Here is a 27,771-nt window from a genome sequence, read left to right as displayed (position 1 = left end):
CCAAGATTGCCATTTTCCTCTTTTCCCATGCTTTTGGTGAATTTCAAATGCTAGGACAAGAAGATGATGGAACAGACTCTAACCTGTCTGGATGATGCTCAACTCACATCAGAGATCTGCCCAAAAGGGAGTGGCTAAACCACATGGGATCAAGAGAGTATAAACAAGAGGACATAAATATGCTCTAAGGGACTCTGTATAATTTCTACAGACTGCAAATCATAGACCAATGTTAGACCTCTTTATTATATTTTGAATATGAAACCAAAAAAATTATCATTCAAACTAGAGATCAAGAATCCCTATTTACTTGATCTATTTGACTGGAAAAAAATCACTATTTCTTCAGGATGCTTTGTAATAAGGACCTGTGTGTGTGTGTTTGTGTGTGTGTACAGGCACTGAGGGTATCACTGCTGAGTTCCTTCTCCTAGTTTTCCAGAAGTTAAATCTTGAGAGTTGGCAGAAGAAAGAAATGGAACTTGATCCCACAGAATATGCCCAAGTCCTATGTCCCTTCACCCGGTTTGCACGGCAGTTATATGGATCTGCTTTATCTGCAACCAAAGAACTTGGGCTGCTTGTAAGTCAGTGCATGACAGGCGAATGAACTAAGAAACTGAATAAAGCAAATGCTTCCACAATAAGAGGATGGGTGGGAGTATAAGGAACTTAGGCTACGTGGATAGGGGTATTACAAGGATCTGTTTTCAGGAAATATTATGAAAAATACCCAGGGTAGTACATTTCCTATTTTCTCCTCTTGTGCCCAAACTGGCCCAGTCCAACTTGGCACGGACACCTTGTGTGCTACAGTGTTCCAACCAGGCTGGCGGCAGCTACTTCTAAAACAAAAGTTGCCCTTACACAGCAGCAGCAGCAGCAACGGCGCCTGGCCTGGAACGGCAATTCCTGCCAGCAATAAGTGCTGACCCATCACCAAAGGCAACCAGGACACATGCTGTTTCCTTGAGATTATTTCTTTTCTACATCTCTCAGATTTATTCCCTAAGAGTGTGACCCTGGCTTGCCCTAACACGGAGCCTACTGGAACAGACCTGCAAATTCCAGGACAGTTCCACACACACACACACACACACACACTGTTGAAGGCCTATACTATAGGAGGAAAGGTCGCCACAGAGCTGAGCATCAGGACTGGACTGGACTTCAGGAATGGCCAGTTAACAGCTGACACCAATCCATTTCATACTCTTTATTACAAACAAGCTTCAAAGTATTTATATTATACCACTGGCCCACCAAACCACCAGCGCGGTCTACTCAGATGGGACCAATTTTTGTTTCAAGAATAGGTCTCTTGCCCCTGCATTTTAACCTGTGACAGTGAGGTCTGAAGCTGGAATTTGCACCTACCGATAAGTAGTAGATGGCTGTCCACAGTAGCAAAACCCAGCAGCTGTTAGACTGACAGCCATGAAAGCTGACATTTTTCGGGAATATATTGGTTCGGCAGACCTTAAAATAGAATGCCTTCTGCCAAGCAGAGACTTTAAAACCAAAGCCTTGTGTCCAACTCAATTAATATGCTATTTAAGTAACTAGGGTTTTAAATATCCTGAAGGTATATTTAACAAAAGTAATGTTTGCTAATTCAAGAGTCAAATCCTTTACTATTCAGAAAATTTATACACACACACACACTGTACTGACCTGTATATTATATAGATAATAATACAAAATTGTGGAAAAGCCTACCTGTGGGTAAGCTGACCCTTGCAATTTCAATCAAAATACCATGAAAAATGTGTCACCCACAGATAAGCTGAACCTTGAATTTTTAACTGCAGTGACCGGCAGGAAACTGCAAACTGTTAGGTCATCATTTATAAAACTCTGCAATTTTAAGACCGCAACAGGCTTTTAAAAATCTGAACTCTTGTCCACAGACAAGCCAAACCCAATTTTTGGTATTTCGGAGCCTAAAATTCTCGGCTTATCCTAAGCATATAGAGTATGTTTAGGTTCCCAATCAGGACACGTTTAAAAGCTTTATCCCATGAAGTATAACTGAGCGATGCCAGCTGGCAACTTAATGGCAGTTCACAGACAGTCTGTGTTGCCCTGTAGTCCATCTTCCAGTACAGGTATTCAAACCAAGCCTTTCAAAAAGTGTAGTTTATTCTGTTTCTTATAATAACTACAACTCCGTATCAAATTATGCATGTATGTTAAAGAAGTGCATGGGTTTTGCACCGTAATTTGTCTTTTGTTCAGTGACAGTAAGCCTACTAGTGTGGGGAATTACACTTACCAGTGTCAGGGCCAGCCTCGCTTCGCAATAAGACACAGACTCACTTAATGGGTATTAAGGATTTCTGGTTTATTGGAATGATAGCTGACAGAACGAAAAACGGGAACGGGGTAGGTAGGTGGGGGTGCCCCTTTTATACCCCCCTGCATGGCCCCGGGCTTCCCCACCCCTCAATGCCCCGATCCCTCTTGATGGGATCCTTGATGGCTGCGTGGGCGTTTTCCCCGGTGTCCTCTTTGTCTTCCTGCAACGGTTGAGTTCTCCGGGGCACCATGTGCTCCTTATCTTCACTCCTCTGACGTCCCTCCTTTCAGGTGTTGATGGGATCATGGGTGTGGGTGTCCTTGGGTGCTTGGTTTAATTCCTGAAAGATTATCTCCTTCCCCCTTTTCCTTAATGATCATGATCCACGTTGTGAGGCTCTTTGTGCCTTGCAACGAGGTCATGACATACTGCCCCCCCAAAGATGTTCTATGGTGCTGGTTTCTCTGGGTATGCCTCATGGAACTGTCTTGTTAGTTGTCTAGCCATGACGTGTCGTGCCTGGACCCACTCTGGATGTGAGAAATGTTTCCATCTCACGAGGTATTGTAGTGTTCCTCTTTGTTTTCTTGAGTCCAGTATTTCTTTCACTTCAAAATGTTGTTGATTGTCTATCATTATGGGTGGGGGTGGAGGTTCTTCCGCATGCCATTTGGATGTGCTCGTTGGTTTCAGTAGTGCACAATGAAACACTGGGTGGACCCGTCTCAAATTGTAAGGCAGTTCCAGTTTGAACGTAACTGGGTTGATTACCTGTATGATTTTAAAAGGTCCAATGAATTTCGGTGCCAATTTCTTCGATGGTTGTGAGGTCTTTATGAACTTAGTGGAGAGGTAGACCCTATCTCCCACTTTGTAGTTCGGTGCCTCCGCCCTGTGGTTGTCCGCATATTTTTTGTACGTTGTTTGTGCGTCTGCTAAAGCCGTCTGGATGACTGGCCAGGTTGTTGCCAGCTGTGCCGCCCAATCGTCTGGTGAGCAGGGCAGGGTTTCAGGTTGCGGCAATTCTGGTATCGGTACAAAATCTCTTCCATAGACCACCTTAAAAGGGGTGTGGCCAGTACTCTGGTGTACTGCGTTATTATAGGCCACCTCTGCAAAAGGTAGTAGGTCTACCCAGTTGTCCTGTTGATAATTTATGAATGCCCTTAGGAACTGTTCAAGTGTTGAGTTAAGGATCTCTGTTGATCCGTCCGTGTTTGGATGCCACGCAGTGGACAGTGCTTGCTTGGTTCCGATTAGTTTTAAAAATTCCCGCCAAAACTTTGACGTGAATTGTGTGCCTCTGTCGGTCACCAACCTGTAGGGGGCGCCGTGAATCCTGTATATGTGTGTTAGGAATAAACGTGCCAGCTGTTGTGCGGAGGGGATAGTCGCGCACGGGATGAAGTGTGCCTGTTTCGAAAAATAGTCTTTTACCACCCATATCACAGTTTTTCTTTGGCTGGGTGGGAGGTCCACAATGAAATCCATGGAAATTTCTTCCCATGGCCGGGAGGGGCTGGCTACCGCCTGTAACAGCCCGTGGGGTTTCCCTCCTTTACGTTTGGTGGTAGCACATATGGGGCAGTTGCTTACGTAGTCTTTTACGTCCTTTCTAAGATTTGGCCACCAAAATTGCCTCTTTGTTAGGTGGAGGGTTTTTACAAACCCAAAATGCCCTGCAGATTTGTCATCGTGTGCTCTGTGTAAAATTTCTCCCCGCAGTGATTCGGGCACGTACAAAGCTTTCTCCTTCCAGGCGAGATTGTCTTTGAAAGATACATGTTGTTGGTTATTCTGCAACCATGTATCTTGCTGTAGTGCTTGTGTGAGTCTTTGTTGCCAGTTCGGTGAAATTGAGCGTCGCCTCCGATCGCTCCCCGCCGTCCGATCGCTCCCCGCCGTTCGTGCTGGCGTGCGCTGATTCCTTGTCTGGCTCCGCGTGACAGCTGGGCAGCCGAGCTGTTTCTCGGTCCATACTGTTCCTACGATGTCGGAGGCTTGCGTGTCGTCCTGTGGTCGTCGGGAGAGGGCGTCTGCCAAGAAGTTTTTCTTGCCCGGTATGAATTTCAGCGTGAAATTAAACCGGCTGAAAAACTGAGCCCATCGCACCTGCTTCGGGCTGAGCCGTTTTGGCGTGCTGAGTGCCTCCAGGTTCTTGTGGTCCGTCCACACCTCGAAAGGGCAGGAGGCCCCCTCCAGCAGGTGTCGCCACGTTTCCAAGGCTGTTTTTACTGCAAACGCCTCCTTTTCCCATACGTGCCATCTCCGCTCCGTCTCGGAGAATTTGCGGGAAAGGTAGGCGCAGGGCTTTAGGTGGTTGTCGGAGTCCTTTTGGAGCAGGATGGCTCCGATGGCGAAATCGGAGGCATCTGCTTGCACCACAAAAGGCTTGGTGGGGTCGGGGTGCTGTAGCACTGGCTCAGCTGTGAAAAGGGTTTTCAGGCTCTCGAAAGCCGTTTGACAGTCAGCTGTCCAATTCAGTAGCGCCCCCGGGTTCCTCGATTTGCGCGTGTCCCCCAAGCCCTTGGTTTTTAGCAGGTTAGTTAGGGGCAGTATAGTCTCTGCCAGCCTGGGCGTGAACCCCCTGTAGAAATTAGTGAATCCCAGGAGGCTTTGCAGCTGTCTCCTTGTGCGTGGGCGTTCCCACGCCAGGATGGCTTGGACCTTGCTGGGGTCCATTTCTATCCCTTTAGCAGAAATCCTATACCCTAGGTAGTCAATTTGTTTTTTGTGAAACTCGCACTTGGAGAGCTTTATAAACAGCTCTGCCTTGCGAAGTTTCTTGAGCACGTCCTTTACCAAGCGTTCGTGCTCACGTTCTGTTTCTGTGTAGATCAATACATCATCCAGATAAACCAAAACCCCCTTAAAAAGGTGGTCACGCAGGACCTCATTAATTAACTGCATGAATACCCCCGGTGCCCCCGCCAATCCGAAAGGGAGTACTTTATATTGAAACGCCCCCAATGGGCAATTGAAAGCAGTCTTCCACTCATCCCCCTCCCTTATCCGTATGCGGTAGTAGGCTTCCCTTATGTCCAGTTTGGAGAATACCTTACCCTTCACCAAGTGGGACAAAATGTCCTTTATTAAGGGTAAGGGGTATTTATTTGAAATGCTTGCTGCGTTTAACCCGCGGTAGTCTGTACAGAGCCGCAATGTCCCATCCTTTTTCTCGCGAAAGAGGACTGGCGCTCCCACTGGAGAGTTCGCTGGCTCAATGAAACCTCTCGCCAGATTTTTGTCTATGAAGTCCCTTAACGTAGCTAGCTCTCGCTGGGTCATAGCATATATTTTTGGTTTGGGTAGGGGTACCCCCGGGACCAGTTCAATGGTACAGTCCGTCTTTCTGTGGGGGGGGAGTTTGTCCGCCTCTTTCTCACCGAAAACATCGGCGAACTCCCCGTATTTGGTTGGCAGTCCCTCTGGCAGAGCTGTCTCTGTGTGTTCTGCAGTCGTCGTCGCCCCCCCCATGGCTGCTCGGGGAACCTTGTCCCCTGACGGTGCTTGGTAGCACCCGTCAGCAAACTTAATCTCTCTGGTTCTCCAATTGATGACTGGGTTTTGCTGCACGAGCCATGGGATCCCCAGTATGAGTCGGGGTTGCCCCACCGGTGCCACGATGAAAGCCAATTTTTCCTCGTGGCTGCCGAGCCGTAGCGCGGTTTTTCCGGTGTATTGGGTGACCGGGCCCCCTCCCGCTGCAGATCCATCTAGCTGCGAGAACACCAAATGGTGCTGAAGTGGATAGCAGCGGAGGTCGAGTGCGGCTGCCAGGTCAGGGTGCATGAGGCTTTTGGAGCAACCTGAATCAATGAGTGCCCAGACCTTTTCGGTTTTATTTCGATGGGTGAGGGTGACACGGACGTAGAGGGTGGGGCATTCCTCACTCACCCCTTTGTCGAAGCGCCTGTCAGTGTTCTCCACCTGTCCTTCGGCGCCCCTTAGGCCAGGTGGTTGTCGTTTCCCGCCGCCTCTTCTGGGTTGCTGTCCTCCCCCTCCGAACTGTAGGGGTCGTGTCTGCGTCGGTACTCCCCCTTTGCCGCTGGTCGCTTTCTCGGCGCTGGGGTTGGTGCTGTTTGTGCCCTCCTTGGGCTCTCTCTGGGCGTCGTTTTGGGGCATGCGGCTGCTTTGTGGTCTTCCCTGCCGCACGTGAAACATTGCCCTTTTGCAAAGCGTCTGTCCCGTTCCTCCCTCCAGGGTTGGGGTCTCGCCCTCACCTGCCTTGCGCTGGTGCGTGGGGGTCTCGCTGTCGCCATCTGTTGCGTTTCCCTCCTTGCGTGGAGGAACGTGTCGTGGGCGTTCTCCGCTTCCGCTGCCAGCTGGATCCACCCCGTGAGGGAGCTGGGGTTGTCGCGGCCAAGTGCCCACCGGAGGACGTTTAAATTGAGTCCATGTTTGAACTTCTCAATCAGTGTCGATTGAGACCACGTGTCTACTTTTCCGGCTAGGGCTTGGAACTCCATGGCATACTCAGCCACGGAGCGCGGGCTTTGCCTAAGTGTCTCTAGCGCCCTTTTTGCCTTTTCTTGCTCCAGGGGGTCCCTGAAGTGCCTTTCTAGTGCCTGCAGGAATTCAGTGCTGTCCTGCAGCGCCCGGGCGCCGGATTGGCACAATTGGACGTACCAATCGGCGGCCCGCCCTTTTAGTTTTATAGCCAGGGCATTGATTTTGCCCCGCTCAGTTCTGAAGCAGGGACCCCATTCTTCGAGGTAGTACCTCGCGTTAGTTAAAAAGAAGGAAAGTTTCGAGGGGTCCCCATCGAACTTTATGCCAAAGTCTTTGGCGGGTGTCCTGGTCTGGCTCCTGGCCCCCTCTGCGTCGTGCCTCGGGTTTTGCCGGAGCTGCTGCGGGTCGGGGTGTCTCCGGTTCTCTTGCGGCATTGGTGCCTCTCTCTGGGTCTCCTCGCAAGGTACTCGTCCCGTCGCTCGGGGGGGAGGGCGGGGGGTTCTCCCTCGGTCGGGCTCCTGGATCCAGGCTCCGCCGTCGCCGTTGCCGCCCGCTTGGTCGTCCCTCCGCCTCTCAGCCTGGCGTATCTCCCGTCGTGGGGTGGGCTCCTGGGGCCGGACGCCGCCGCCGCCGAGGTTGTCCCGCCGTCTCACGTCCGGGCGCGCCTCCGCTCGTTGTATGGCCTCCTGGGGTCGGGTCCCGCCGTGGTCGCCGCCGTCCGCTGGGTCTCCACCCCGCCTCGCCTCCCGGTGCGCCTCAGGTCGTCGGTTGGGCTCCTTGGGTCGGGTGCCGCCGTCGCCGCCGTCCCACTCGCCCTGCCGCCTTTCGACCGGGGTTGCCTCTGCGCCTCCTCCGTCGCGGGGTCCCTGTGCCACCGTCAGCTGTTGGAGCATCTGCCGCACCGCCTGCATCCCTTCCTCCAACGCGCCGAGCCTCTCCGCCATCCCTGGCGTCCCGCCGGGGTTTTCGCCGCTCCGCTCGCCCTCGCCGTTGGCCGTGGTAGAGGACGGGTCGTCCCTCGATCCCGCCGCGGTGCCAGGCGCGCCCTCGCCTTCGAGCGCCCAGGGTGGCGGTTCGTCTCGCGCCTCCGTCGGGGTTGCCTGTAGGTTTGGAGGGGGTCCCCCCGTCTCGCCCCCGGTGCCTCGCGGGCTCCGGGGCGCCGGGGTGGGTCCCTCCCCCGCTGCTTCCCCCCAGCTGGGTCCCATACTTACCGGGGCGTTGCCTCGCCCGGACCTCAGCTGCATCCCGCCCTGCGAGAGCGGGGCTTCGTCGCCCGGCGCCGAAGGGTTGCGCCTCCTCGGTTCCTGGTTCTCCATGCCTGGCTGGGTCCCTCACAAACGAGTTGGATAGGTACCAGGTGGAAAAAAATTTTTTGGGGTTCCCGTTTTTATGTCGGGGCCAGCCTCGCTTCGCAATAAGACACAGACTCACTTAATGGGTATTAAGGATTTCTGGTTTATTGGAATGATAGCTGACAGAACGAAAAACGGGAACGGGGTAGGTAGGTGGGGGTGCCCCTTTTATACCCCCCTGCATGGCCCCGGGCTTCCCCACCCCTCAATGCCCCGATCCCTCTTGATGGGATCCTTGATGGCTGCGTGGGCGTTTTCCCCGGTGTCCTCTTTGTCTTCCTGCAACGGTTGAGTTCTCCGGGGCACCATGTGCTCCTTATCTTCACTCCTCTGACGTCCCTCCTTTCAGGTGTTGATGGGATCATGGGTGTGGGTGTCCTTGGGTGCTTGGTTTAATTCCTGAAAGATTATCTCCTTCCCCCTTTTCCTTAATGATCATGATCCACGTTGTGAGGCTCTTTGTGCCTTGCAACGAGGTCATGACACCAGTCTGAGTGGAAATGATGGGAGTGGAGGTCCAGCTTAGCTGAAATGCTTCAGCACATCTCAAGTATTCCTTTGGGGAGACCAGGTCCTCACACCAGCTCTCCAAAGAATTACAAAAATATTGGTGTGACACTACCCTGCATTTTATATTAGGAACGGGAAAGTAAGGAAATAAAACCCCACACTAAGCAAACTTTATTTCTTAAAACAACTAAGTAGTTTTTTGTTTAAATCGTATGGCATAGCAGTTCGGTGTTCATGCTGCTTTTTCTTGCTGGGAAATCCTTGTGAGGTCCAGCAGCCAGATGTGTAGACTATTTAGCTGCGACAAGTCACGTTGCCTGGGGAGCAGCACGAGGAGGCTAGTCTACATTGCACCAAGTTGGGCTGAGAGAGAGGGACTGGCCCAGGGTCACCCAGCCAGCTTTCATGCCTAAGGCGGGACTAGAACTCTCGGTGTCCTGGTTTCTAGCCCAGCACCTTAACCACTAGACCAGACTGGCTCTCTAAGTAGTGAAAGCAGGGCAACGAACTGTGGTAATGTTTTATGACTACTGAAATGTTTGGTTTCTACTGGAGATTCTGGCAGGGGACAGGGCAGCACATTTTGGACAAGCATTTTTTTCTTAATAATATATTACTGTAAATGTTGGAGTTATGCAGAGAATGCTTATTGGTATCTGTTGGTGTCTCTATTATATTTCCATTTGTTAGAATTTATCACCCAAATTCGGTATCTGAAGGAGATACGTTCTTAATTGCTCCAAGTACTTGGTACTCAGTGGAAGGTGTGGAGAAGAAAAAGTAGGGTGGTGTTACTGCTCTGCAAAGGTCTTGCCTGACTAGGAGGACGTCCTCATTATGAACAAAGCATGGCACCACTTAATCCATAAAGTGGCCAGTTTCACACACTAAAAAGCAAATCTAAAGAAAAGCTAGAAAAGTTCTGTTACTTGACACTCCCTCAGCGAGGGTAGGAGTGCCCTTTTTTAAAAAAAACCCTATTCCCATGGGGAGGTGGTAGATCAGCTCTGCAAAATGCAAGTCTTTAGACAAGGAAACCTGACCTACTTGCACACATGGTTTTCTACAGAAATTTCTAACCACATTCCTTTTAACAGAACATCTCACAACGCCCTGCATGCTTACGAGCAGGCCTTCAGTGCATCAGTAATCCTAACTGAGCTTTCAATCTGGAGTCCTTTATTTATTTATTTATTTAAATTTATATGGGCCACCCATTTTGTAGCACACAACTCTGGGTGGCTAACAACAGTGATAACAACACAAAGAAAAGGAAAGGAAAGAAATCGAGAAAAGCCAGTCCTTGACTGCCCATGATCAATCCACTTCTTCCAGAATTATTTTGCAGAGCAGCTTGCCTTGGATGACACCCATACAGTAACCAGCCAACACAAGGTTTTTCTGGTGTCAGGTTTTCTTGAATTCTTATGAGCACTCTGCCCTTGGAAGCAGACTCAATCTGAAAGGCCACAAACGTAAAAACTAAATCCCTTTGTTCCTGAGGGGTGCTGAGAAGCATTATTTAATGCAAAATTAACAGTGGGAAGCCAAGTCTAGTTTGGAGGATTATTCAACCAGATTATAATAAGATTCTTAAAAGTGGAATTAGACTTGGAAAGTGGGGCAGGCAATCCAGGGTTCATGGAAAGGTAAAGCACTCCTTTCAAGGCCTCTAGACCTTACAATTTTTCTGTGACCAAAGAAATTAACTGGATGGGTTTGTAAAGACTAGCTCCCTATAGGAAGTTTAAAATTATTATTCCTTTTAGGTCATGTGTGGAGAATTATTTCTCTCCCTCTGCTCTCAGATGCACTCAGTGAACCAATCCCCTGCTGGCAAACGCTCATGTTAGGAGACAATGGTCAGCCATTTCAATGCTGCTGAATTTCTCATGATTGAAGTTATGGATCTTGGTTTAGTCTTGCCAGTGAATATCATGCCTTAGGGTGGACCAGCATTTCTCTAAATGTAATCCTTTGTTTCAAGATGGGATGGGAGCCTAGCACACAGATTAGGACCTGATTTAAAACTGATCCTTCTAGAGAAACGTCCTGGTTCTTCACGGCTCTGCCTGCTTTCTGATCTTCTGCCATCAGAATGGAGCTTCTGCAATAGCCTGTTGAACATATTCCATCCACAGGCCTAATAAAGCAGCAATTCCCTTGTTTTTTCTGCCTCAGCAGAAATGTGTTTGCTGAGCATAGTGGAGAAGGGACAGCTGCAAGTGAAGGCAAACAAAGACTCAGCAGACCAGCAGGCCATTAGCTAGCTATAGATTGTGCAAGAAGTTCACCAACGGAAAATAATGAGGGGGGTGTTGGAAACCCATCTCCTAAGCTGGCAACAGGTTCAAACAGCAAGCAGCCTGATGTTGCTACCAAACACTTCCATAAAAGTACTCCAAATATGTGCTGTTGGCCTTCTCAATGTCCCCATGGAAATGTGTTCCACAAGCAACAACTTACTTATTTATAGCTTTCTCTTACCCAAAGGAAATACTAAGCATGTCACAAATGCTTACGTTGGGCTGGATTTCAAGCACCACTAAATTCAGTGGGAGAGATTGAGCACTCTGTTTAACTTCCTTGTTGAAATGGGAGTCCTTAAAGAAAGCTTAATAATAGGTTAATATTAATACTAATTATTTGGCCTTTCCCAGGAGAGATAATTTTCTTTAAAAACCAGAAGCCCTAGGATATCCCTTCCCTTCAAGTTCATGCCTCCTCATTTTAGATGTTTACATTGTGGGAACTCCACTCTATATATGTTCAGAAACTTTGCCTGGAACAGCTATCACCGTTAATGAGATGTAACAGTTAATGCTGAGCTAACTGGGCTAAGGTGACCCAAATTAAAGTCCCCATGTGAATCTGGACATCAGGAAATGACCTTTATCAGTCCCTTTCTCTCAACCCAATCTATCTCACCAGGCTGATGTGAAGATAAAATGAGGAGATGCTCCATATGTACCTCCCAGAAGATTCCAAAGTCCTCAAAAATGGTACAGTGAGATGTTGGGTGGACTCATTTCCACCAGGTTGCTCCTCAGGTCACTAGCAGCTCATGCAGCAAATTCTACAGCATTTTAGAATGCAAGTGTCCATCCCTAACCCTACAGAAAGACCTCTGAAGCAGGGTTCCTCAACCAGGATTCCATGGAGCTCTAGGGTTCCACAAGAGGTCACCAGGGATTCCCTGGGAGATCACAATTTATTTAAAAAATTATTTAAAATTCAGGCAACTTCACATTAAAGAGGTAAGTTTCATTCTTTATTTTTAAGAACACTGTTAATGCATATATACAGGCCTACACATGAAACGAATACAATAATTTTTTAACTTGTGGCCTACATTTGAGCCTGAATGTGCAGGGTTCCCCAAGGCCTGAAAAATATTTCAAGGGTTCCCCCAGGGTCAAAAGGTTGAGAAAGGCTGCTCTACCATCACACTTCCCATCCTAATGTACACACCTCCCTTAAAAACCCAAACACCAAATGAGCAATGAAAACAATACAATGGGTAAGGTGGACTTATGGTAACAATGTAACAAAGAGGTTCTTCAGACCTCCCCTGGACTGTCTGCACCTCCCCAAGGGAAGTGCACCTCATAGTTTGGGAAACTCTAGAGAGAGTTCTACACGAGGGAACGTCTTTCTGAAGGGCATATTAAAATTTAGAGTTGGCTCTTTGTTTCTGTCTGGCATGTGATTAATTTGCATTGCATGCTGTGTTGTTTTGCAACTGCCCTTTCACTTTTTTCAGTGCGCACCTGGTGTCTGCATACTGAGTTAGTCTGGGACAGCTTGCCTCTCCACTCAAACATATGGAAGTAGAAAATCAGGAGTCTGGTAGAGACTTTTCTGACTAACCAATTTTATTTAAAAACTTGAGCTTTAGTGAGCTACAACTCACTTCCTCAGATGCATAGAATGGCTAGCCCATTGTTTCTGAACCTTGGCCACTTTCAGATATGTGGACTTCAACTCCCAGAATTCTTGCTGGGGAATTCTGGGAGTTGAAGTCCACACATCTGAAAGTGGCCAAGGTTCAGAAACATTGAGCTAGACTGATGTGGGATTTAAACTGTAATCTGTCTCGCATGTAACCTGCATCTGCACAAACAACCTGTCTTCTCCTCCCTTCCTCCTACCTCATCCCAATTTAAATCCTACATCAGTCTAGCTTCTCTATGAACCTGATGAAGTGAGCTGCAGCTCATGAACACACATGCCTTTTAATGAAATGTGTTGGTCAGAAAAGGTGCTACCAGATTCTTTCTGATTTCTTGCTGCCAAAACTAACATGGCTCTCCTACAATGTCTATACGGTAAGTGCAAACATGGAGAATGATGGCATGAAAGACTAAAAATCCCACTTTGGATTTTTCAAATTTGCTCTGGAACATAAGGGAGGTAAGTCATGGCCAATGTGGACGCAAATCCCAGTACCACTATGATCGTAATTTGATCCTATTCCAAGAGTTTGGAATTGTCTCTCTGGTTCCATGAATAAAGATGAAGATCACCATTGGTGGTCACTGCTCATTAAAAGCAGGAATTACAGCCATTTTTGCAACACCTTACAAATGAATCTATGTGGCAGCACATGCTGGTATTAAGTAGCTAAGCAGGATCAGCCCTGGCTAGTATCAAGATGGGAGGCCACAGATGATATTAGGAAAAAAATCCAAGGAGAAGATACGGCAAATCACTTTCACATTGTTGCCAAGAAACCTACATCCTTGCTTGAAGGAGACTATACTTAACGCTGGAGCCAGGGGAATTTGCCTTTTCTCTAAACTATATTTCTGTTGTATACACATTATATTATAGATTACAATATCCAGGTGTTGTTGGTTATAGTTACAGATTAAATAACTTAAAAAGCTAGTACCTGCAAAGGTCCCATTTTTAATCCAGCAACCAACCCTGCAAAGACAGGTTCATCTGAAAGGGAAGCAGCCCAGGATGAAACTAGGTAACACTGTAGCTAGGGAAGAATTTGAAACAAATTTTTGCTATCTCACGTTCTGAATACAGGTCAAGTAGCATACAGCATAAGTTTAGGACTCTAAATCCAGATCCCTGCCACACTGATTTTGAAGATCCAAGTCAAACCGACAACAGATGGAGTGAGAAAGTCCTTTCCAGACTGTATCATTTCTGACAGCAGATATGGGTCCATGAGCCAACGTTTATTCACTGAAATAAAAAATTCTCTCAAGATTAAAGACGAAGAATTGCCTGAATTTCAAACTGCACTTTCATAACAGTGTCCTGTATGAAACAGGGATCATAATTTATTTCTGGCATGTGCATTTCCCATGTGACTAGAGATGCCCATTGCATGTGATCATAGAGGAAACCGGCTTCATTTACTCTTCCATGCCACCTGTCAGTTTTGCTAGACACCCACGGATTTTTTAGACTCCTTCTGCAGAACACATCCCCATCTTAACGTACATTTGTATCTCCTGACAATCACTGACACTGCTGCTCTGAACATGCCCTCAAGCTACAACTTCAGCCATAAAAGGGGTGAGGGTGGGGGAAGAAGGGAAACTTTGCACGAGAAGACAGCTTCTCCTTGAAAAGAGCTTAAGGCAAACATACAGAACCACAATCTGTGTAACCCAGACTGGAAAAATAGCAAACAGCACACTTCTGTTACCTGTACAAATAGAATCCAGCTCAGACACCCGATATTCAAACAAAACATTTAGCAAGAACAGCTTGAAAAATACCTCCCATATCTGCCTTAAGTTCTTCATTAGATTTCAGACAATCGTAGAAAAAGAAAAGGAACCCTTCATTCATCTGAAACTAGAAAATACTGGCGCTTGAAGAATGCAGCAAGGATAAAAGATAGCATTGACACATCTAGAATGTCATAAACTTGTGCTGAAATTTTAAGGCAGAATGCATTATTAAAAACTATCAAAAGAACAACGCAACCTTCAGGATAAATTTGTGGGGCCGCTTGTTTTAAAAGCAGTGCCTAAATGTCGGGAAGGCTCTGAAACTACTGCCCTACCTTCCTTCTTGCCATTAGCAACCCAGCTCCTGGTGACTTCATGGACATCTAATGAAACATCCATGCTGTTTCCTCTGAAATAGCATGGAACCGGTTTTTCAATTTCCCAAACTAGGCCATGGCACTGGCATTTTCAGGTGGACTCCCATCCAAGAGTTAAGTAGACCCATCTTCTGACCCCAGACAAGTTCAGCTAATAACTTGTCCTATATGCTTAGCCACCAGTTAGAGTAAGGCAGAAAATGGTTCTTGGTGATGGGGGGCGGGGAGAGGATCTTCTTCCTTTTCTGAAGGGGACATTGCTTGGATTGTAAAACTGGCAGAGAAGACCTGCTGAAAAGGTACAGTGCTTCTAAAAAGTTTTTAAAAGATGACATTATTACTTTTCATTCAGCTTTCCAGAATATCTATCCAAATTTAGGCACTTTGAACCATTTTTCACAGAGTTTGTCTTCTTGTAGGGATTCTTCCCTCTCCCCTCCAACTGTTGGTATTTCCTTGTTTTGCAAGGATGAAGCCAATTAAGTTACTATGGTAACAAATCACTCTGGCAGGGTGAACAGGTCAAACTTAAGTATCCTCAGTTTTGGGTGTGAGAAGAATGACCATATAAAGTAAAGCTCCTGATTTGCCTAGAGGAAGCTTGCCTGGACTTGTTTCAGTTTCCTTTTACACAGCCTTCCTTCCAGTCCTACTCAGAGCATGTGTGTGTGTGTCTGAGCTTGTAAATATGAGCTTGTAAAGCTTTTGTGCCTATCCAGGATATCTGGATATGAAACTGTTTGTTTTTATGCTTTCTGTAAATACATTTATTTTTATAGAAATGCCTGGTGTTTTTTCTGATCTCTCAGGCCAAATGCTTTCCAGCAAACTCTAACACCAACCACCTCACAAGTTCTCTTCTAAAACCTCCACAATATACCCATAAATTTCAGTCCATTAGGAAAAACTTATCCATTGCGTTTTTGAGATGCCTAAGTATATGGGAAAATGAACTGTAGGAATTCATTCTGCCTACATTATTTCTTTTTATGGAACCCAAAGGACAGATCTGTTACAGTAGGTGGTTCATCAGGGTAAGATATCCTTCAGCCTTTAACTTCTGCAGCATTACTTATTTGCAACTGACAAGTATCCCAAAGATAAATGGGATTTATCCCTACCTACAAACAGCTGAGGCTCCAGCCTTAGGCATACAGCAAAGCAGAGATATTTGGCAAGTCCTCCTTATTCCAAATTTGGATCTCCCTCTGTTAAGTTCCCTGTTAAGCATCCACATTTTTAAAAATTTACCTCTTAAGCCAATTACTTCATGACAAAGTTAAGAACACACAGTCAAAAACTGTTCAACAGGTTCACATTTTATTAGAATATTTTGATTGCAGGTTTTTTTAGATTGCACAGAATTCTCTCTAAACAAAAGTCCTGTTAAAGCCTATTAGTATATTTCATTAAAATAACCTACCCACAAAAAAACCCAACCTAACGATTTTCAATCTTGTTTGGGGGAACAAACAGAGCATCCTTTTTCTTTTATTTTCTTAAAATGGTAACACCAACTGGCAGTTGTACACTCACTGATGGAGGTGGCCCCACCAAACACAATTAGATGCTATATAACACTGTGCCACCAGGCTGCTTTCTTTAGAATGCTCACTTTTTACTATGTGACAGTGAAGATGACGGGAACTGCTTCCAAGCTGTAGCATGGTAGGCACAATCACGCCTCAAAGAGTCAAGGTGCTCACCCACGTAAACAGCTTTCCAAATATACTGAAGGTAGAAACTGTTTTAGAAATCTCAAGGATAAGCTGAGAAATCTAATAAAGATCAGTCCCCAGCAGAGAGCTGAAAGGAGTGGAGCAATCAGACTACAGTAAAAGTACATACTTTCTAGAACCTATACCATAAACACAGAGACATCAGAAGAATACTTAAAAAGATTTTACCAGGACATTATCCTGGAACATCAGGTGCTCAGTCAAAACTACAGATAGCTGCAGGGAGAATCTGTAGGAAATATCCACAGGATGTTCTCTGTACCACACTCATTCATTATAAAGACAAAAGGTCCCTCCAGAGAAAGAGCTTGCTTAAGAAAGGAATTCCTCATTGCATACAAATCCTGCCATCTACTGACAAATCTGTGTTGCACACCCAAAGCCCACTATAGCAATATCTTCCTTAGGACCAACCACCCCCCCCCCGAAAATCTTGCCCAATGCAATACTGATCTTAATAAATGTATTTCTAGGGTAAGGATTTTAGATTTTTTCCCTTCTTCAATCAACCAATACAACTAATGCTGCTTTTTCTGTACCATTCAAAATTTTGCCACCTCACTTTGCCAACCACCTTTTCCCTGAGAACATCACCCTGCCAAATATCCACCTGGTTTCTTGTTTGTTTTTTTTAAGTCATCTTTCACAACACTTTTAAAATAACTTTGGCTTGTAGACTCAAGAATACATGGTGACGGCTGCTGGGCACAGCAGTACCACTTTATTTCTCCATTTAAGTTCATTTGTTTTTTGCCAATACATGTTCTTGTTATTGTACAACCGCACCAGGATTTGGAAGGGAAAGGGGAAGGATGGCACAATTGTTTCCCTTTTATCGTAAACTTGGGCCAAACTCTCTGCAAAACAAGCATGCTGCTTCCTCCACTTCACCTTAAAACCTCTGCCAAGGAAGTGTACCTCCCACTTTAGCTTATCTTAGGGACTTCCCTCCAACCAAAGTGTTTGCTGGTATTCAGCGGAGGGTGTCCATACAGCAGCTGCCCTGGAGCAGCAGCCCCATTTCTCTTCTGCAAGGAAATCATTTTCTTTACAACTAGAGTAGCACAAGAAGTTTCTAGTTGGGATGATAGGAGAGCCAGCAAAACTAGCAAGAAGATATATTTGGTGTAGAAACATATTTTAATCCAATTCATCTGTCTCTAGTAACATTTTCTTGGAGCAGGTGGCCCAATCCACTCAGCACATCTCTGACTTTGATTCAGAAACTGGCAACAAAACTCCAAGGAGAGACCCAGTTTGGATCTTTTAGGTTCTTCACATTCACTTTTTCTGTAAGCCAGGTGGGTCATGGGGAAAACACAAATACACTACAATAAATTGCCAAGAAGACTGCAATGTCCAACCAGAGAACAGTTTTCTTCGCCATCGCAAGAAGCTTTCTAAGAAACATCAAAACCAATTTGAGAACTAAGCTGCCTGAAAGCTGGTTCTGATTCTTGTAGACAACCTGAATAACTAATCCTTTGGAAGTAGCAAATGTGATGCATGCATTTTTCACGTTGCAAGGTCTACTGTGAATGTAGTTCTGAAACTGGGCTACTAGAAACACTTTTTAAAGAATTTGGTCTGCTCACAGAACTGATGTATGTAAATTCATATTGCTCAACTGTTAATTTGCTTATCTGTGTTGCTGGGTACTCTCATTCAAACTGGAAAGGAGAAAGATAGTAGACTTGGCTGCCGTTCTACAATTGTCTGCAACAGCAGTGTGTTTCTCAGAACAATAAAACTGTTCCATCAACTCAGACTGGTTTCTTTAGCTTGTCCATAGCAAGAAAGCTTTCATTCAACAGCTGTTGCTGCTGCTGCTTACGTTTCTTTATATTGCGATAGGCTTGGACAACCCGTTCCCTCTCCTCTTGAATGATCCTTTGGCGAGCAAGAGAGGCATGGACTGATTTTTTAATGGTGGTGGTTCTACCAGATCCCAAAAGAGACATTAGCAGAAGTTGCCTCCTCTGATCACCCTGGAAGATAAGAGAAGTTAGTGGAGAAACATGAAGAGGAAAAGTGATATGGATTGAATCCAAGAATGATCCTGAAGAGAACCAGCTTTAAGAAGAGGGTGTCTAAAATCAAAAATCCTAGGAACAGTTAGCTTAACATAATATTGTTAACACCAGTCAGTAATCTATTCTGAGCTTTGCTGATCAAGTAAAATCTTTCCCTGCAAAAATAGGGGCAAGCATGGTCAGTGGCAAAATTAGGAGATAGAACTGGAACTCTGCTCAATAAAATAACGTACCTTGTCTTTAATAACACTCTTCCTGGGTTTCACTGTAAGGGTGGGGGGCTGGAGAGCAACTTCTCCAAATTTTACTGTGTCTAAAAGGGAATGGGAAGAAGGTAATTCCAAATCTGATAGTTGCAGAGACAACTCCAAAATAATTCAACATGCTTTTTTCATTATGTCCCACAAACAACCAAACTTAAGCCTGAAATCCCCTCTAGCCATAGCCACCTGACAAAAAGATGGTATTTATTTAAAATACTTTCATGGCCACACATCTTATATACAATAACCCTGGGTGGCTAACAACAGTAACTGATAAAAACATAAAAGGTAAAACAATTATACCCTACCCCCCCAAAAATCAGACTTGATGGAACTTGTGCTGTGACATCACAGTGCCTGCCCTTTGTACGTGGGTCATGTCATGTTTCATTTCGTCCTTTGTTCTCAGTGATTCTACCCATTATTCTCAGTGACCCATCCGTGATTCTATTACCCACTACAGGATCTCTCTTTCATATTGTGCTTTGGGACAAAAGTTGAGCCACCCTGCAGATTGATCACTCTTTGAAACTAAGAGAAACGAGAAGGAATCAAGCAGCTCTATGCTTTCCGTATCACCACGCTCTTCTGCAATAAGCAAGTCTACTAAGCTCCAGTAGCGATGCAACTGACTCGTGTCTCAGAAATCAGCTGAACATAAATCTCTCTCCTAGAAGGAACTTGGTTTCTTCATAACAAAGTGCTGAAATCTACAGCAGTAATTTTGAAAGTGATGCAGAAGCCAGCACATTCTGTAAGATTGGTACTCTGGCAAGATGAGGCTGATAACTACCTGAAGCACACTAGTGGGTCACTAAAAAAATTATCCTCCTTTCGAGCAGATTACAAGAGGTGGTTTGCCATACAGACTGCTTCTGTTCTTCCAGCCTACACAGTGCTTGTGATGTGCAGCTCCAGCAGCTCCTTGTATCTGCAGAAGCTTCTGCTGGAATAGATTTTGATTCAGCTGTCCATTTTGGGGGGGGCCAAAGCACAAAGCCGCAGACCGTTAACAAAGAATCAAATCAATCTTATCATCTAAAGCTATTCACTTGGTGTATTGTGTAAAATTGGACACTGTAATTTATAAACCAGGGCTTGCAGTTTAGCATGCTGGGCAGATTCAATCAATGGTGGTTTATTCAACACACCATTTAACAAAACCATAGCTTAGTGCAATTTGTAAACCTAGTCCTTGTATACCAAAATTCTGACGCACTTCCCTGAATGCAGCCATGTTACATACAGCATTTTCTCAAGAAAAAAACACTGGTTCCACATTTGCTTGTCAGGATGAAAGTTACCACACTGAGGGCTTTAAGTGATTTGGGACCCAAGTTCTTGAAGGAGCATCTCTGTCCACATCATCCTGACTCTGCATTAAACTCTTCAGAGAAAGCTTTGAAAGCAACAGCATCCACAATGATGCAAAAATGTTAAAAGGCCATAGCAGCGGTTTGTAGGCACAAGTATTTCCCTACCTTTGAGAAGGTCCCTCTCAAGCATTGCCACTTTTTTCTCTGCTTTTTGCTTACGGATTTTTTCAAGCTTCTTCTTCTGAAATCTAGAGAAACAGGCTTTGTTAAACTAAGGATATAAAAATTTCCAGAGCTGTCAAGAAGAACCACTCACAGCCAGACTTGGAAATAAAAAAGCCACAAAGCTCTCCATACAGGGAGAAGCAGCAACACATCCTCTAACCAGTGAAGGATGTTGTGCTAGGCATATAAACTTGGAGCTAAGTTCCACTGCAGTTCGCAGGAAGTACTGCTGGCTTAACTGCTACAGAATCAGGCTGACAAAAGAGATCCCAGACAGAAAGGACCTGCTACTATTAACCAAAAGAACAGGGCAGAGCTGGGGCACAGAGGAGGAAGAAGAGACGTTGTTGTTAATAACCAACTCATTTCCTCCTCCCCTAAATGGAACCTCCCTCAAGAGTTCCCAGAGGATGGAATCCTCACATGCTAGTTCTCGGGTTAATTTTATATTTGGTGAGCAAATGCCAGTGATAACCCGTGTGGCCTAGTGACTAGGTCAAGGTTTCTCAACCGGGGTTCCGTGGAACCCCAGGGCTCTGTGAAGGTCACTAGGGGTTCCCTGGGAGATCACGATTTATTTAAAAAATTATTTCGAACTCAGGCAACTTCACATTAAAGAGATAGGTTTCATTCCTTATTTTAAGTTTAAGACCACTATATACAGGCCTACACATGAAACGAATAATTTTGTAACTTCTGGCCTATATTTGAGCCGGCATGTGCAGGGGTTCCACGAGGCCTGAAAAATATTTCAAGGGTTCCCCCAGGGTCAAAAGGTTGAGAAAGGCTGGACTATAGAAACTGACAGTGACATGGGAAAATCCCCTATTTGATCAAAATGTAAATGATGTTGGCCAAGAAGGACCTCTTAACTTAACTTGGAGTTGTTGTGAAGGTGAAATAAGGAAAATTGGGTTATCAATGAAATACATCTCAAGAATCAAGCTTCCAGACTGCATCGTGCCCTAGCTCAAGGGCTGCAAATTCAGACTTAACTCTTTTTTCCTCTGCGATTTTTCTTGGACCTGAATCACTTTCTCAGGCTCACGCTGTATCTGATTTTCAGTGAGAAAGCGCACATGCTGAACCTCCTGCTCCATGCGTCTGGTGTATGAGGATTCCGTCTCCCCTTGCCGCCTCCTGAACTTCGGTACTGGTATGTCACCCTCTGACTGAGGCCTCTGCTTATTTGCTGGGACAAAAATATGGACGTTAGAATCCTAGTCCGCCCAGCAACTTTCAGAGAGATTATAGAGAACAGATACAGCCCTAACCTATTCACACTGCAAGATACCTAGCTGAGCAAATAGAGTTATCTGGCAACAAACCAACCTGGAATACCGCTTAAAATCAATTTTCTAGGATCTGTAGGAAAAGGGTGTTATGCTGTTAACCAGCCACCTTGGATTTCTCTAGGTGTAGAGCACCATGATTTTATGGCCACTGAGCAGAACTAGAGAGCAACCAATATAGTACTGATTAGATATGGCACATACTTGCATTGTACATGTTGGTTACTAGAGAACCACTGACAGCAAGCATTTGGAAATCCTCAGCCTAAGTGCATGACTGAAATGTTGGCCACAAAAGAAAATGGATTTGCAAAAGAATAGTCTGTGGCCAGTACTTACTTATTTATTCAATCAAATTTTATCCTTCCAGGAAGTATTACCTTCCACGCAAGCTTAGAAGAGTTGCGACCTTACACAAATATAGTATGTGTGCATGCAATACTACGACAAAGCAGTGGTGGGTTTATTTATCTAAATTTATTAGGGTTAGGTATTGAAGGTTAGCAGCCTCTTTATTATTGTCGTTTAGAGGGCTGATGGCTGCGAGGGCAAGCTCTGAGGCAAAATGGGTAGACAAAGCCATACACGTGGTTTGAATCAACATGTTTGCTTGAATTCCTCAAAGTGTTCTTTTGTTGCAGGAAATGGGAATTTTCTTTGTTTTTTAAATTGCTTTAAGCTACGTTAGGGCATACCCTAGAGTTTTCATACATTTTCTTTCTCAAAGCATTGAGAAATTGTTCCACTGATTTTCGGTGCAGTAACCGAGAGCTTAAGGAGAGGGGTCAAAAAGGAGCCTGAGGATTATGCAGCCCTGGGGTCCCAGAGTCCGCCACCCTTCTGATAAAAGAACCCCTTTTAAGGCAGACTGCCTCAAACTAGTACCATCCAGGAGAGTTGCCAAGACGACACTTCCCAGAATTTCTGGATAGCTGCTGGAATGGCTAATGAATACACGACTTAAAGCTGCTTTTTACCAGCTTTCTTTTTCTTCTTGCGTGTGGGGTTTTTTAGTTCATCACGGCTCCTCATGATTTCCCGCAACCGATATGGAATCTCTTGCTCATTCAGGCAATCTGGTTTTGAATTTGCTTTTTTCTTCTTATGGCTAAAATTAAAACAAAAGAGGGAGAGATGATGGTAAAGCTAACATTACTATCAACTACAAATTGATACAATCTATCTTAGGTTAAATTAAAGAAACTCTCCATGACAAAAGCAGGCATTTCTTTCACATTTTTGTATCTTGCTCTGCAATTTCAACAACCTCATTCAGTAGAATGAATGAGAAGCTGTTGGAAGCACCTATATTAGTCTGAATTAGTACTGTAGCAAGTCCCATGTTTAAAGTGGCCTTTCAGTGCTCACCAGAGATGTTCTTCCTACATCTTCTTTTAAGCACAGTCAGCATCCTCAGTAGTTGAAAATGCATGTTAATCTACCATAACTTTAAAAAACTGTTAATAATTTATTTCTCTCCACAAAGGGATGAAGGAAGAATATGCCATAAAGATGGTACCTAATTGCTACTGCTTACAATCTAATTAAATGCTCCCCCTTTTCACCATGTGTCTCTCACAGGTAACTGAAGGGCGTGTGGTGGCACATCTCTTTGACCTCTTGCATCCCTCAGCAGTTATATAATGCACAACACTCCACACTGAATTCCACCCCCCCAGCACAGAAGTGGAGCAGTGAAGAAAACTATAAACATTTCCCTTGTTTGCACTGGGAGAGGAGGTATAACATATGGCAATCTTAATTTTGCTGGCAAATCAGCAGGATAAATCACAGCAACCTTCCACAGATTATGATGGAGTAGACTTCAGTTCCCAGAATTCTCAATCACTAAGGCCATTGGAAACACAAAAAATGCTAGTAAGGCAGAGAAAGTTTATTATTATTATTATTATTATTATTATTATTATTATTATTATTTCTTCCCGACTTTTTATATATAAAACTCAAGGCAGCGAATATACCTAATACTCCTGCCTATTTTCCCCACAACAACCCTGTGAGGCAGGTTGGGCCGAGAGAATGTGGAGTTAGAGCAAAGAATACAAGTGCCGAATCAAGCAGGAGCCAGTCAAAATCCCAATCAGTTCTACATTCATTGAGCAGCCTTAAAAAAGCCGCTATTATGACTGAGTGAAAAGTGAGTAAAGATGGTAATAAAACGGCCAACCCTACAGGGTTGTTTTACCTGTCACTGATACAGCGTAAGCAAAGCGCTTTAAATTGCACAGAATATAGCTCACCGGAGATACAGACCTACCACGGGGGAGAAGCCCCTTCCGCGGAGCAGCGGAAGCCATAGATACTTTCTTCTCCGTTTTGCCCATCGCTCTTGCTGGCAAGCCCACCCACGTGCCGCGATCTCTTCCCACTTCAGTCTTCCGTTGCGTACGCCCTCCTTTAGCCTCCTACTTCCACCGTGTGCCTCGCCAATTTCCCCGCCCAGCAGCACTTTCCAATTGGTCCAGCTCGCCTCTTCTTTCGGAATTACGTTGGGGCAGAATCGTGGTTGCTATTGGATGAGGGAGTCGTCACTCCCGGCGGGCGTCGAAGGAGACGTAGTTGCCTAAAGGCATCCGGGAAAATGTTGCATTTGGGGGTTTTCCGCTGCCGTCGCAGGTTGGCGGGGACTTTTGGCACATCAGAAGCGGGGCAGGTGAGAACTTTAGCCGGGGGAATTAGTGGGCAAAATCAGTTGGGCCAACACAGAGTTTAGTCGTGTTCACACAAAACGCTAAGCCGCGGGTTGCTTGTTTATCAAATAAAACACAATGGTTACATTCACACGACCCGCTCATCTTCAATTAAACAAGCTCATTACGGTTTATTTTATTTGAACCAGTCCTTACAATTTAAATGCCTGATCTTAGCTATGTTTATTTGGAACGGAGTCAAGGTGTCCTCAGCCTAACAGCCCGAGGATCAAAAATTCCTGTGAAGTAGCTCCAGTGTTCAAGGAGAGATTAGCCTGCCCCCAACTAAACTTTAAATGCTTGCTAAAAAAGATTAATAATAATTTCTGATTCTAAGGTCCTTTGAAGTCAGTATTTTCATTAGGATTAATCAGAGTACCAAAATAATGATCAGGCTTCCAAGTTCTGCAGATTCTTTATCAGTGCTGGATGTTCAGCAAAGTAGAGGGGGAAAAAAAGAAATTATCTTGGTATCATAACCACACAGTGTGCCAAAAACAAACTGCTTTATGACTTGCTTCTAGAATAGGACTAGGCAACCAGATGCCTTCCTGATGTGTTGAATTTTGATTCCTATCAGTCCCAGCCATTGCAGGCAGTGGTAAAGGATCTGAGCTATCTGGACACACCAGGTTGGAAGCTACATGCTATCACAGTTTCTGTGAAAAAGAAATGTACAGTATTCAATAGACCATTTTATGAAACTGTAAAAGTAGCAATTGTTCCATAGGTTTCTTCTTAAACAACAGAAATAAGGAAAAACAGGACATTGACATAAGCTAAGATTAATTTTAGGGTATGTATTAGTCTAAATAACATAGAAACCAATATTATCAGTCTCTAGTAGTTAGAAGGAATAGTAACCTCACAAAGTAAAGTCCATCTTCAGGTATTAGAGAATAATCTTTCTCCAATTTTTGTTACTTCTCCAGTAACACTAAAAGCAGAGGAAGTTGCATTGTTGCATAAGAAAAAATCCCAAATCCACACACACAGAGACAATAACTCTACTACCACAAACCAAAATGTCAGCAAATTATTCTGGCATTCTTGATATATTTTCTTTTAGGTCTTTTGTTCTGATTTTTCAGTGCCTAAACACTCTAGTAGCAACAACTATATGAATTGGTTCCATTTCCTATCTCTATTTAGATATGGCTTTCGTTTAATTATGTTTTATACATATATGAAATTTTCTGCCACAGGATGTGGTGAACTGCTAGTTTAGTTCACATCTGAAGAGGGCTTGGCAAATTTGTGGAAGATACAGATGTCAGTGGGTGGCACTAGTCATAATGGCTATAGGTTTTCTTTAGGACCAGAACGGAGGGCTGCTAAGTACCATTTGCTAGGGAGCAGGAGAGGGGTGACACTATTCTTTCCAGCTAACTTGGCCACTGTCGGGAAAAAAAATTACTGGACTAAGATACCAATAATGTCCTCTCAGCTGCATCCACCAGCCTAATATAAAATCAGGCCATCAAGAGCTTTTCCTGAACTAGATTGTAACATGCATCAAAATCCATATTGAAGAAAATATTGCTCAAGATATATTCTGGAGAAAATAATGGCATTCTATATACTATATGTTGCTTACAGTATCCATTTAACATTGCATTCCAAAACCAACTTTATCATACCAAGTAAAAAAGTTTTTCAGTTTGAATCTACTAATTGCATAGTTTTCGACTTTCTATGTAAAAGGTCACGTATCAAAAAGAAGGGTCTGGATCTCACCAGAACTTGGTTGATTTTTGTTTTCAGAGCATCTTCAAGAGAGTGAAATGCTGAAGCTTGCATATTGATCCAAAAGTCACAGGTGGAACGTAACCCAGATCTTGTAGGCATGACATATTGTCTGGATAAATAAGTGAAATCCTGTAGGTCACATCTTTACCTGGTTTGATTTTGGAGGATGGGTTGGATATCCTGGAGATAAGAGGGGCAGAGGGATATAGGCGTATTGGGGTTTAATTTTGTTTTTGTTCTTACCAGAACTATATATATCTGTCTGGGGGCCCTGAGGATAGTGATACAACAGCACTGTCCCTGCTGAAAAGATCCTGCCATAGGTTAGTCAATATAGGGCGGCTCCCTGCAGCGCTACTAGGCAGCGGACAGCGCCGCTTCGGTGCAAATCCCGAGAGCAGTAACGGCACCCAAAACGCTGCTTCCCTGAAGGACAAGTCGTGCTCTGAGAAGGAAGCTGCTTCTTCGGGAAACCCTTTTATCACCCCCCCAATACTTCACCCTCCCACAACTTGTTGTATGAGTGGATGCCACAACTGCGTCTGGATCGCTTATGCAGAAGAGCTTCTGAAATACTACAGGGACGGGGGAGATCAGGCCTTGGCAGCCGTGGAGAAGCACGTACAGGATGAAAATATTAAAGCGTTCTTAAAGATGGAAATTAAGCTCCGCATGAAGAAAGACTGAAATGTTTGGTCCGATGTACTCTTAGTACATGGCTTCAGACTATGGGAGATTTTGAAGGGGAAAAACTCCTAATTATTTATGGCTCTTTCTGTAAGAGGTGTTACGTTTTGTTTTATATAAAGAGTTCTAATGATCATATGTCTATCATTGTATTACTGCCTTCTTTTAAAATTTAACCTACTTAAACTATATGGATATTATTTGGTATGACTTGCTATTTTCTTTAACTGTGTTTGTGCTTCACATGTTTTTGGAATGTCAGACTGATCTCATGGATAGTATTGTAGCAAAAGAGTTCTGATTTAAATGGGCAGCCAGGAGCAAGTGAATCCCTTCTTTGTCACATAACTATGTGCTAAATTTCAATTCCAACATCTCTTAATAGAAGGCTAGGATCACTCACTGCAGTGAACCAGGATCCTTTGCAGTGTGGTTGCTGAACAAGCTATGATGGTTGGTTTCTAGATAACCCTAAGTCTTAAAGGTTGGGTTCATACATTATGCTAAGCCAGAAACAAACAGGCCACATTATGGTCCTGCATTGTGTCTAAACCAGACATGCAAGGTATTCCCAGGAGATTTATTTATGTACTGCCCAGACCTAGCTTTCTGCTTTGTTATTGTATCTGTGCCTTCAGTTCATGTAGAGCTTTGTAACCCTAGATAACTCCTTTAGGATCCATTTATCTCCTTCCCCCATCAGTTTGCTGAAATGCAAAAGCTCCTGGGCTAACTCTAAGTCACTCTGAGAACTGCAGAGTAGCTATAAAATGCGTACGTTGCTGCTCTCTGGTAAAAACAAACCTCTATTCCATCTGCCAGCAGGTATGGCACTGCAGAATTGAAGGAAAGTACACTCTGACCTTTGCAATTTACCATGACACTAAGGACCACTGCAGAGCTGTACCCTCCAGCTCGCAGGAAGACTCCCATGGCTGGCTGGTTGGGTGCCAACCTGGCCTCTTCTAGGGAAGAAGCTGCTGTTCCATTGCTTTTTCCCTTTTCTGTCATTTCTTTTAGAGGCTGAAAACAAGAGCAGGCTTATTTTTCATATCTTCATAGCACTT

General features: G+C 44.7%; 4 protein-coding genes across 8 annotated transcripts in view; 3 read left to right on the top strand and 1 right to left on the bottom strand.

The window, feature by feature from the left end:
* Nucleotides 1–27,771, top strand: part of ACTG1 (actin gamma 1) — a 234,712-nt gene that overhangs the window by 6,329 nt on the left and 200,612 nt on the right. The gene's annotated exons all lie outside the window — the stretch shown is intronic.
* The window catches only part of PDE6G (phosphodiesterase 6G), a 62,285-nt gene that overhangs the window by 19,804 nt on the left and 14,710 nt on the right, over nucleotides 1–27,771 (top strand). The gene's annotated exons all lie outside the window — the stretch shown is intronic.
* Nucleotides 15,988–24,000, bottom strand: CCDC137 (coiled-coil domain containing 137). 2 transcript variants are annotated; one of them, XM_063293404.1, is made up of 6 exons: nucleotides 23,832–24,000; nucleotides 22,535–22,665; nucleotides 21,262–21,457; nucleotides 20,206–20,288; nucleotides 18,695–18,774; nucleotides 15,988–18,416 (listed from the first exon to the last, which is right to left on the bottom strand). In XM_063293404.1, exons 1-6 carry the CDS (start codon nucleotides 23,900–23,902, stop codon nucleotides 18,192–18,194), a joined length of 786 nt encoding a protein of 261 aa, XP_063149474.1. In that variant the 5' UTR covers nucleotides 23,903–24,000; the 3' UTR covers nucleotides 15,988–18,191. The 2 variants fall into 2 exon arrangements, with proteins under 2 accessions (XP_063149474.1, XP_063149475.1); XM_063293405.1 differs by having other exon boundaries at nucleotides 23,836–23,958.
* Nucleotides 23,989–26,846, top strand: OXLD1 (oxidoreductase like domain containing 1). 4 transcript variants are annotated; one of them, XR_010067207.1, is made up of 3 exons: nucleotides 24,161–24,231; nucleotides 24,999–25,064; nucleotides 26,264–26,336. XR_010067207.1 is itself a non-coding variant. In XM_063293406.1 (2 exons), exons 1-2 carry the CDS (start codon nucleotides 24,160–24,162, stop codon nucleotides 26,702–26,704), a joined length of 513 nt encoding a protein of 170 aa, XP_063149476.1. In that variant the 5' UTR covers nucleotides 23,989–24,159; the 3' UTR covers nucleotides 26,705–26,846. The 4 variants fall into 4 exon arrangements, 1 of the variants encoding a protein (XP_063149476.1); XR_010067206.1 differs by lacking the exon at nucleotides 26,264–26,336 and adding an exon at nucleotides 26,033–26,156; XM_063293406.1 differs by lacking the exon at nucleotides 24,999–25,064 and having other exon boundaries at nucleotides 23,989–24,231; nucleotides 26,264–26,846.

Source organism: Candoia aspera, chromosome 2 (assembly GCF_035149785.1).
Source record: "Candoia aspera isolate rCanAsp1 chromosome 2, rCanAsp1.hap2, whole genome shotgun sequence".
NCBI lineage: Eukaryota > Metazoa > Chordata > Lepidosauria > Squamata > Boidae > Candoia > Candoia aspera.
This window is presented reverse-complemented; position numbering and strand designations above follow the sequence as displayed.

What these genes read in the sequence shown, in the direction of transcription:
- CCDC137 (XM_063293404.1), bottom strand. Translation starts at nt 23,902, where the DNA reads ATGGGCAAAACGGAGAAGAAAGTATCTATGGCTTCCGCTGCTCCGCGG. An exon ending in CAAGAAGAAAAAGAAAGCTG is followed by an intron (nt 21,458 to 22,534) that starts GTAAAAAGCAGC and finishes TTTTTGTCCCAG; the next exon opens with CAAATAAGCAGAGGCCTCAG. An exon ending in AGAGTGTTATTAAAGACAAG is followed by an intron (nt 18,417 to 18,694) that starts GTACGTTATTTT and finishes CTTATCTTCCAG; the next exon opens with GGTGATCAGAGGAGGCAACT.
- OXLD1 (XM_063293406.1), top strand. Translation starts at nt 24,160, where the DNA reads ATGTTGCATTTGGGGGTTTTCCGCTGCCGTCGCAGGTTGGCGGGGACT. An exon ending in GCACATCAGAAGCGGGGCAG is followed by an intron (nt 24,232 to 26,263) that starts GTGAGAACTTTA and finishes TGTTCTTACCAG; the next exon opens with AACTATATATATCTGTCTGG.